Raw genomic sequence first — 10,283 nt, 5'->3', positions numbered from 1 at the left:
AAACCACAGATCAGCATCCATGACAAACAGCACCATAGGCAGTGATTGCAATGAGTCAAACAGTTGTGAACCCTTTCAAATAATAAAGCAGTACTAAAACTATATTCATGGACAAGAACAAGCCCTTTAGGTCTCTGCTGCCCTGTTACCACACAACACTGAGCCCATCACTTCACAAAGCCTTCTACATAAACACACTGAGGACTGTTCTTGAGCAGTTTTACTGAAAAAAATGACCATGAGCTCAAACCTGTATTAAATGAAACAGATGGCACAGTAGCTGCTGGGATATATTAGCTAATAATAACCAGTACTCAATATTACAGCTATAGAAGAAACCAAACTTACCTGGACATAGAGCAATGGACATACAGCTGCAAAAGGGCACAGGAATCTCACTTGAGCTTACAGGGCCAGACTGAGAAAGGAATGGTTGAAAAACTTGAAAGAGCTATGAGGAACTTAACAATAACAAAATTAATCTGTAATTCACACAGACTGATCCCCAAAATAAACATTTTGCACAATTTTAGAATGAGACTGCTTTAGCAAAGATGATGTGAACTGACTTTAGTTTCAATCGATGCTTCTGTATTTAAGTACAAAGGAAACACTTCATAGATCAGACCAAGACTAGAGTAAGGTTGCTGTTTACCTGAGGTTTGAGTCAATATGTTAAAATTATCTTTTATTTCTGAACAAAGTTTTCTCCATCCCTTAACAAAGAACGTTTTAGTGTTCAGTGGCAGTTAAACCCACTTCACATTGTGAAATAAAACTCAAAGTAATCGTTAAAAAAAAAAAGATTCACTTTTACAGACTGCTGCAGGACGGAAACGGTTGGGAGGAAATTTCATGCAAGAAAGGGGTTGTTGATGAAACTATTTCACAGGACAAAACAAAACCAGAACAAAACCCAAGCAGCTCTTAACAGTATGTTGCTGTGCAAGATGTGCAGGGTGCGAACACCATCTGTATCAACGTAAGTTGTATCTTGTTATTTGAAACAGTTTCTGTAGGTGACCAAATGATCTAGAAGACTTGTAGAAGTCTTGTAGTAATAAGTACTTGTAGTAAAGAGCAGGAGACCGTAGAACAGACAGAAATGAAACAGAGGAAGTTCCAGTTTGTGGACATCTTCCCTTGCCTTCTGTAGTGTTGCCTGAGTAGCATCTTCTGTTACGTAAGTGAAGTGAGTCTTAGACCTTTACCTTTCAGAACTGCACCTGAGTAAGTGCATCCATCACCTTGTGCTCCAGAAGGCAAGGACTGCCCTGTAGTACAAGTTGGCTAAAAGAAGTTCTGCTTGGCTCTAGAAGTTTCCTGAGAAAATGTCATCACAGTTACTAAAATTGGCTACTTGGCTTCATAGGCTTCTGAATGTCTGCGGATGAGGCTGAACTTGCCAGTGGGGTCAGGGACATACCACTTCTCCCATACTTCAGTGTATGAAGCTGTTCTTCCCCATGGTTTGAAATGTCCATTCCAATGGAGCAGCTTGGCAGCTTTCACAAACTGAGGAGAGTATCTTTTTCCAGCACTAGACCCTTTTATTGAAAAAGAAGCATTAGTACCTGAAATAAAGGCAGCAGAAGCTCCAACATGCACTGTAACTTCAAAACAAAGGATTTCACAGGAAAAAAAAAGTCATTTATGGAGAAAGGAGGTGATACAGGGGGCAGAAATCAGGGCAAAGTTAAAATCAGGTGCAACTGAATGCCACTTTGAGCTGTCTCAGTATCTGTTTTACTGTATTGCCTTAAGTCCTAAAGTCTTTAAACCCCTTAACACTCAGATTCAGCAGACTATGCACTGTTCATTAGAAACAAAAGCCAAGGAAGCTCTCCCAGCACTGGGGTTTCACCAGTAGCAGAATAGATATGAATGTCTGTTCTCTCAATAGCCTTGGAGGAAATGCCTAGGATCACTTCAAACACAATATATATATGGAAAAAGGAAAACAAGAAGTAATTTGAAAATAAGTCAGTTCAAGGACTATCCCCCTAGCAGTTCAGAAAGTAACATGAAGGATTTGGCCCACAAGCCCCATGATAGTATTGCAAAGCAGTGTTTCTTAAAGAACAGTAAAGGTCTAAAACGGCAAGAGATCCATTTGCTGCATCATCACCTGGATGTCCAGCTACAGATGGGAAACACACTGGGGGAGCAGTGTCACAAACACTTCACACGTACCGAGATGCCGAACGTTCCACATGGGATCAATACTGGAATGTTGCTTGTAAAATACAATCAGCAGTGGGGGTGTTGTGATGCTGCCAGCCAGAGTCCTGCTGTAAAGTTCCTCTCTGGAAGAGAGGATGAAAAGAAGTTGGGAAAGGAGGCTTACGTGGCCCTAAAGCAGTTGATTTTCTCTTGCTGCATGACAGGAATCCACAGCCCTTCCTTCAACAGTTTAATGCCACCCCCATAGCCCAAGCCCTGGCCCTGTCACCCCCAGCTCAGGGGTACTTACACTACATTAAGTGTCATCCACTTCTCCAACTGCTTTGTGATGTTCTGTAATTTCCATTCTGTCAAATTGGCAACAAAAACTCCTGGATTGAACGAGCAGGTGTTGGCCTTCATGGCAAGCTTTCGGATGGTTTCTTTTTTGTAATCTAGAAACCCAATGTAATTATACTGGGGAGAAGAAAAGTTAAAAATACCTTAAAATATGGTCAAATTGCTATTTAAATAAAAATTCTGCACAGCTCCCAAAACAGAAGCACAACTTGAAGCTGTTAAAGCAAATTTCTCTTCTATTAAAACAAGAGAAAGAAGGCTCAAAAGATCTAATACTTTAAAAAATAAGATTATAGAGACTACACATTTTAAGGATGCTGCATGGTCTCATTAATACCATATTATGAATATGGTACTGCTCCCAGAAAAAGTACACTTTCTACACTCACAAGTGAAAAATTCTCCCTCTCATGTTCTAAGATCTCTTGCTGTTCCACATTGGGAAACACTCCCATTGTAAAGCACAGCAAAAATTCAAAGTGTTTTTACTGCACTCAAACTGAAACTGCAGGTGTCATTTGTAACACTGACCTGGGTAGGGACAGTCACACCTTTAGATTCTCTGTGTTTGAAGTCAACCTGCTAGAACATTAAAACCAAGAGCCTGTTCCCAAAGCCTGGGATCTATAGCACTGTCACCATTGTTTCAGGCTAAAACTGACCTGATTGCCTGCTCCCCGGACAGCAACTTTATTACTGGTTGAGTCACAATCATCTGAAAATGCAGCTGCATGTCCAGGTTTCAGTGGGGTGTTGTAAAGTTCAAGAATATCATCTAAAAAAAAAATGGAAGTAAGGACAGAAAAATTAAAAGCAATCCTAATTAAGCACTGAGTGACTTTTTGCTCAGTCCAGGTTTTATCTGTGGCAGATAAAACCATTCACTTATTCATAATTACAAAGTTTTTACATCTTTCCTCAAAGTAGAGGTATTTAGTTCTTGAAAGAAATGGCATATTTTTCTCAGCATAAGACCAGTGGCAAAGGGTAAGAAGAGGTCCCATACCTTGCACTATTACATCATCATCCACATAGATGGCCTTCTCTGCATGAGGGACCAAATTGGGCAAGTAGAATCTTGCAAAGGTTAACTGTGAAAACAAGAAAGCAAGAAAAGAATTGAATGAAAAATTGTCCAAATACATTTGAAATTTATTCATACCCCTGGCACTTATTTATGGCACTAATGTGCAAGACAACTTCTATCAAGGAAGTAAAACAGGCAGCAATATCATAGATGTTATTTAAAACAAACAGGTTCCACCAGCTCCTGGTTTCCTATGAATTTGTTCATTGATAAAGTGACTAAAAAACTGGTGTGTATTAGACTATTATTTCTACATATATATATATCTGTAGTATCCCTGAGCTGTTGACATGCTCAGCATGCAAGCTGAAATATTTCACTGTAGCTAGTAACAAAAATGGTATTAGGCATGTGAAATTAGAAACTCAACTCCATCTCTCACTACCTGGAAATTTATTCTTATGGAAAATTAGGAATTTGATTATAAAAGATTGCTTCTTTGCTAACAGATTTGGGTTTGATCTCTAGATGTGTTCAAAAGCCCATATCAAAGTTCATTGTTACTGGCTAATAATTGCAAAACAGAAATCATCATAATGCTCACTGGTTTTAAGGTGTCTGCCTTCTGAGGATCCATTTGCACTTTCCCTTCTAAGACACGAGGGTCAAAATCCAAAATTCGGTACCTCAAGTTTTTCAGAGCAGTGCTACTTAGCCACAGCCTGCAAACAGGAGAAAGGCACAGATTTTGTTAAATGAGACAAAACTAAATTAAAAGCAAGAGATCCGCTTGACAGTGACACAGATCTTGACCTGGCCACTCACTTCCCTCTCCAACAGGCACATACAGAATGCAAACTATGGCTGATGCTGGTGGTGTCCTGTATGACTGCAGGTGTGTGCCCACTGTCAGCACACTGCACAGCTGGGGGGCTGCTTCTATATAGAAATATATGGTCCTGTAAGCACAGGTCCTGCACAAAATACATTGGTGTGAATGAATGTAGGTAAGAAGAAAAGGACTGAAGAACAACCTAGAAAAATGGAGAAACTTCATTCCCAGTATTGGAAGTTGCTTGGACTAAACGTAGGAAGTAACTTTTACAATCCCTCCATCCACATACTGGATATAACCCCACTGGAAAAGCTGGCTCTTTTCCAGCCCTGAAACAATTCCAGAAAGAATTACTGCAGGACTGCCCACAGCAGCCTTGCCACAGAGCTGGAACCAGCATCAGCAGACAGGACTGCAAACAATTTAGATGAGTGCAATTACAGGTAAGTCAGCTCTTCCCCTTCTCAGGGATACTTCAGTTTTACAGGATAGTGGGAATTTAATGAAAAATCGTTACCTCAAGTGATCCATGGTATCATTCAAAGTAACAATGTAGAAAACCACGTTGGATCTGGTGTGATGGTAAATACTGTTCATGGCTGCAATTGCACCCCCAAGCCTCTCATCTGATGCTGCAATGACCACAGTAATCTCCTTGTCATTCCTTGCATCTGTCAACCTCTGGGGAACAGCAGGTATGAAATCTATAGGCTGAAGACCTAATGGGTTGGAATCTGCAGAGTACAAATGTCATCAGATATTTGTTGTATCAAAATGAAACAAACATTCAGATAGTTATTCAGTTATTTCTACTATGCAAGCACGTGGGGGTCTCAGCTGAGGTGTGGATTACAGCCTGCCTGTATCAAACTCTTTCAATATAGCTCCTGATCATGAGAATCCAAAATCTTAATGAATAAGGAAGCATCACACTTACAAATAAACTACATACATTTAATCATGCACATTCACACACAGCACAACAAAATACTAGAACAAGGCTTAAACTACAGCAGACCTGTGATCCCCTCTGCCATGTCTATCACCTCACTGACTTCCCTCTCCCACACACCCATGCCACCAACCTTGCTTTTCCCACCACCTTTCCCTTTTTCTTCTTTCTTTTCCTCTCTTAGGTAGGAGCCAACAAGGACAACAGAAATTTTAAATTAAAGTAACTGTTGTGCTTTTCTGCCAATCTTATAGAAAGATAAAAGGAACATAACATACCTGACAACTCCCGTTTCAAGAAGTCACTGAGGCCAAGGAAGTTGTGATGAAGAACTAGCAAAAATATGACAACAGCCACTATAAGGATGGAAATGTTCACTGAAAATTTAAAGGAAAACAGCTTATTAATATAACCAGAAAAAGACTGGGAAAGGACAAAAGAAATATTTTAAAAATTAGGCATATATATAAACACACACATACCTTTCCTTAATGTCATTTTTCTCCTGTTAATTTATTAGTATAAGCTTCCTGCAAGAGAAAAACATAGCAGTCACTTCTCCAAGTACATGCCCACACAAAGCATAGCACACGATCACCAGGAGCAGGAAAACAGTTTTTGAATGCAGTGAATATTTCCTTCTCTTGAAATGATAAAACTGCATGAAACCTTTTAATAACTATGGTATCTCAGAAAGTAAGTAGCTACAATGAAGTATCTAAAGAAGAACTCTTTAGGAGACTAATGGGAGAAGACAGAGATCTCACCACTTCACTCACAGGAAAAAAAACCAAACTGAAAACAAAGCTCCTTCTGCCAGTCAGAAGTGATCTGGAAACAATCTGGAAGATTATGTATTTTTTTTTTTTACTGTGGAACCAAACAATTTAATCACCAACACTGGAAGCATCCAAGCAAGAAGGCAAATGATTATACATTTTGTTTCACAGTACTGCAAGATTCTGGCAAGACACAGTGATTAGAAGACTTTAACAAATACCAGCATGTGCTTTGAAACCCGTGAAATTCCCTATATAAAATATAACAGAGTATCAGCTGCAGTGTCATCACACAAAAAAGATCACAGCAGTGTAAGGGAAGGTATTACCATCACGTTGTGTCAGAGGATGAAAACTATCAGACACACTCCGAGCACTGGTGCAGTTTCTGCAGGCAGTTCAGAGACACGTTCGTTACTTACCGGTACCTGTGACTGTGAAACCAGAACTCTTGGCTCACACCCTGGAGTGTGAAGCAGCTCTCAAGTAACACACAGAAAGCACTCACACCACAACAGCACGCAAGATTCAAGAAACACAGACGGTTGTAGATTTAAAACCTTAACAGATTTCCAAACTAAACACCGCAAACTGCGCTGTAATTCCTACGTGTGTCAGACACGAACGCTTCCCACCCGCTGCCGCTTTTCTCCCGTGGGGAAGAGCCATGAATCGAGCACAAGCAGCAGGTTCCGTGGGCCATGCCTGGCTGCCCGCTGCAGCGGTCAGGACACGCAGCCTCAGCTTTTGGGCGTTTAAGATAAGGGTCTCATGAAAACGAAGCCCATCGCACGGCTCCTCAGCCCCCGGAGCAGCGATGCGGAGGCTGCAGGCGCACGCAGGCAGCTCCCGCACCTCCAGATCGGCTTTGCCACCAATTGTTATCAGTGTAAACACAAACACCCGCTAAAGAGCTCAGACACCGGCTCCTCGCCTCACTAAGGCGACTCCAGCTCCCCGGTGGCGCGGTTCCCTCACAGCAAGCTGGGTACGCGGCTGCGGTGCCTCCACCCGCCCCGAGCTGCACGGCCCGGCAGCGCACACCGCTCTCCCGCCGCCTCGGCAGCGCTCCCGCACAGCTCCTCGCCCGCGGAATGCATCGCCCAGACGGAGGCGGCAGGAGCCCCGCTCCGAGGCCGGCAGGGCCGGTCCCAGTCCCCGCCACCGAGACACCACGCCACAGACATCACCACCCCACAGACATCACCACCCCCCCCCGCCATCCCCTCACCGTCCGCCCGCGCCGCCGCCAACTGCCACCTCGGCAGCGCGAGGCAGCCGCCGCCAACCAGGAGCCTCGCAGGCTGCAGGTGTCGGCCGCGATGCCTGAGCACCGTTAGATTCGAGGGCTGCGCCGCCCGCTCCCTGCTGCACCGGCGGGGCTGCGGCAGCTCCCGCAGAATTCCCCCGTAGAGCTGGAGCCTCGGGCGGGAAGATTCGCCCGCAGCCGCCAAGTCAGCATCGATTCAAGACAGGCGACCCCGACCGCACCTCGCACCTGCTGGCTGAAGGCCCCTCAGCCAGGGGTCCTGAGGATGGAAACAGCCGTTGCCGGGGTGACCGCGTCCCGCGCCGCGCCGCCGTTACCGATGTCGAGGCTGAGACTGAGGCCCCGGGAGGCGGCGACGGAGCGGAGCCGATGGCGCAAGCAGAACACTCCCAGCCGGGGCTGGAGGACGATGGGGCGGAGGGAGAGGGGCGTGTTTCCGGCCAGCGCATCAGCAGCCGTCTTCCGGTCTTGCTTCGGCGCCGCGGGCGTCTGGCGGAGCCGCGGTACCAGCTGAGGCGGGCAGCATCTGCCGCCCAGGGCGACGCGGCCACCGGGCACCCACCGTGGGGTTCCGACGGGGAGGAGGGAGACGACGAGGAGGAAGTGGAGGAGGACTGCGAGGCGCCGCGCTCCGCCGCCGCCATGCGGAACATCTTCCGCTCCATCCCCACGCAGATGGTAGGGCAGCCGCCGCGGGAGGCCCGGCAGCCCCCGGCCCCTCTGCGCTGCTTGCGGGCTGTAGAGGTGACACTCCTCCGTGGGGTGCGGGGAGGAACTCCGCGTAACGAAGGGACTGTGGTCTGAAAATCCGAGCTTTTGCGTGCCGTGAAATGAAGGTGACGCAGAGCAGTGGCAGGAGAAGCCGCTCTGCTGCTGTCTGCTGGGTGCAGCCAGAGGGAAAGTCGAGAGCCGCGTTCTGTGTCAGGCGGGGACAGACTGCAGAGCGCACCCGCTCACGCACATCCTCTCTTCTGTGCTGGTACCGCTTTCACATTTTGCACTTGAGAAGCTTGTCCTGGACAGCCCGTGCTTGCTTTTACTAGTAGATGATGTGGTCAAGACTGTAGGGAAGGTGGGAAGTGAATTAAGAGCTTAACTCCTTTGCACTTGAAGTCCCAGACTCCGTAAAAAAGAATTCCACTCTGGTTTAAAAGTTGAGCAAAAAAGCAGAAATGCTGTGGTCAGGCTGAATCCAGGCTCTAACCTAACAGAGCTTAACTGGTATGTCTGGGCTTGGGGTAACTGACAAAAAAATTCTCTTTCCACAGGACTATAAGGGCCAAAAACTGGCAGAACAGATCTTTCAAGGAATCATTCTTGTCTCTGCAGTAAGTATACTAGAATTACGGGTATTAGCATGAAGGACTTTCTTTCATTTCCTGATCTTACAAACAAGATCTTATTCTGCTTGTTTGGTTCAACTGGGTCACTGAAAGCTTAAAATCAGAGGTGCTGTCATAGGTTAAAGCTTTTCTTCTTCTGATCTTTTACTTTCCTTATTGGCATATAGTTTTGAAAACAAGGTTAGAAAGATGTATGTAAAGATGTATATGTATAGAAAGATGTTCTGTAAAGCCTGTATTTCTCTATATAACTTCTCCCTTCCCCCCCCACTTAATCATGGCATAGGAAATGTTTTTGTTTATAAAGTTTGATTAAAAAAATAAATTTTTTTTTTGCAGGTAATTGGTTTCATCTATGGTTACATCACTGAACAGTTTGGATGGACTGTCTACATAGTTATGGCTGGATTTGCTTTATCATGCTTGGTAAGAAATTTTTCTCCCCAGGCCCAAAAATGCATGTACTACTTAACCTGAAATAACCACTAAATTAAGGAGCTGTCAGCACAGACAACTGTTTGCTATGTAATTCACCTTGTTCATTTGTATCCATACTTTGATCTGTAGAAGGTGCCTTACAAACCAGTAAGTGCCTATTCTCTAATACTAGTATGGTTTTAGAGAAGACTAAAATTTAATTCAGCTTTTAAATTAGTTATAATTTCAATTAAATGTTAATTCTAAGTCAAGCTGACAGCACTGCTAACAGAAAGGACAGTGAGGCTTTCTGTGGAGTAGCAGCTTGTAAGAAAAAATTTGCAGGCAGCCCATGCCAACCAAGGAGAGAGTCAAAGATGCAAAGTGTAGAATTACACAGGACTTCCTTCCTTACCCAACTGGAACATGCTGTTCCTTTTCTCTTCAGGGTGGATTGTCCTCCTTGCAATAAGCTGGGGTCCTTAAACCATGCTGACTTAAGCAAGTATGATTATGGGGTATACAATGTAGACTATGCATTTCTGGTATGAAATTGTATGAACTTACTTCAGACTAACTGGTACAATAGTTGGGGAAGGATATTTTTCTCAACAAGCTGCACAAAACACTTATCTTGCATCTTGATTCAAGTGTTCTGACTTCACTCTTCTTCTCTAAGCTAACACTCCCTCCATGGCCCATGTACCGCCGCAATCCTCTGAAGTGGTTACCTGTCCAAGAGTCAGGAACAGAAGAAAAGAAGGCAGGAGACAGAAAGCCAAAGAGACATGCTAAAAGCTAAAAAATGTGGTTCTCTGTGTTGGAATTTTGTTAAATTGTATTAAATCCATTTCCACTGGGAGATACATCTTGCCTCAGTGCTTGGTTTTTGCATACTACCACAGGCACACCAAGATCTGCAGAGAGCATGAAAGCTTTCCAAATATTGGCTGGAGTTTCAGTGAAGTCACTGGGAGGGGATTAACTTTAAAGGGCTACTGGAGGGCGCATCTCATTGAAGTGTTTTAGTACAAAGGAACACAGCACATCAAGTCTAGTTAAGCTCTTGCCATAGCCTAGAAGATAACACACAGCTGGACTTGTACTGAAATACTTCTAGCCCTGTGTAAAACGAGT

At 44.3% G+C, this 10,283-nt stretch overlaps 2 protein-coding genes across 5 annotated transcripts; one reads left to right on the top strand and one right to left on the bottom strand.

Moving 5' to 3' along the window:
• Positions 1 to 451: 451 nt before the first annotated feature.
• On the bottom strand, positions 452 to 7,806 carry GLT8D1 (glycosyltransferase 8 domain containing 1). Of its 4 annotated transcripts, none has more exons than XM_030458551.1 (10): positions 7,348 to 7,559; positions 5,820 to 5,867; positions 5,616 to 5,714; positions 4,903 to 5,119; positions 4,155 to 4,272; positions 3,530 to 3,614; positions 3,186 to 3,298; positions 2,474 to 2,640; positions 2,194 to 2,306; positions 452 to 1,547 (listed from the first exon to the last, which is right to left on the bottom strand). In XM_030458551.1, exons 2-10 carry the CDS (start codon positions 5,833 to 5,835, stop codon positions 1,357 to 1,359), a joined length of 1,119 nt encoding a protein of 372 aa, XP_030314411.1. In that variant the 5' UTR covers positions 5,836 to 5,867; positions 7,348 to 7,559; the 3' UTR covers positions 452 to 1,356. The 4 variants fall into 4 exon arrangements, with proteins under 4 accessions (XP_030314411.1, XP_030314410.1, XP_030314409.1 ...); XM_030458550.1 differs by lacking the exon at positions 7,348 to 7,559 and adding an exon at positions 7,704 to 7,806 and having other exon boundaries at positions 453 to 1,547; XM_030458549.1 differs by lacking the exon at positions 7,348 to 7,559 and adding an exon at positions 7,615 to 7,701 and having other exon boundaries at positions 453 to 1,547.
• SPCS1 (signal peptidase complex subunit 1) lies at positions 7,665 to 10,014 on the top strand. The gene is made up of 4 exons (XM_008498967.2): positions 7,665 to 8,064; positions 8,655 to 8,714; positions 9,069 to 9,155; positions 9,826 to 10,014. The coding sequence occupies exons 1-4, from the start codon at positions 7,756 to 7,758 to the stop codon at positions 9,946 to 9,948; spliced, it is 579 nt and encodes a 192-aa protein (XP_008497189.2). The 5' UTR covers positions 7,665 to 7,755; the 3' UTR covers positions 9,949 to 10,014.
• Positions 10,015 to 10,283: the final 269 nt, after the last annotated feature.

This window comes from Calypte anna, chromosome 12 (genome assembly GCF_003957555.1).
Source record: "Calypte anna isolate BGI_N300 chromosome 12, bCalAnn1_v1.p, whole genome shotgun sequence".
In the NCBI taxonomy this organism is placed as follows: domain Eukaryota; kingdom Metazoa; phylum Chordata; class Aves; order Apodiformes; family Trochilidae; genus Calypte; species Calypte anna.
Note: the sequence above shows the minus strand (reverse complement) of the source record. Positions and strands in the feature narration are given on the sequence as shown.

Bases quoted from the DNA above. Each gene is read 5' to 3' on its own strand.
- SPCS1 (XM_008498967.2), top strand. From the start codon at position 7,756: ATGGCGCAAGCAGAACACTCCCAGCCGGGGCTGGAGGACGATGGGGCG. The intron at 8,065-8,654 runs GTAGGGCAGCCG...CTCTTTCCACAG, and splicing joins GCTCCATCCCCACGCAGATG to GACTATAAGGGCCAAAAACT. The intron at 8,715-9,068 runs GTAAGTATACTA...TTTTTTTTGCAG, and splicing joins GAATCATTCTTGTCTCTGCA to GTAATTGGTTTCATCTATGG.
- GLT8D1 (XM_030458550.1), bottom strand. The intron at 3,299-3,529 runs GTATGGGACCTC...TTTTTTTTTTAG, and splicing joins TGATGATGTAATAGTGCAAG to ATGATATTCTTGAACTTTAC. The intron at 2,307-2,473 runs GTAAGTACCCCT...CCTCTCTTCCAG, and splicing joins TGGATGACACTTAATGTAGT to AGAGGAACTTTACAGCAGGA.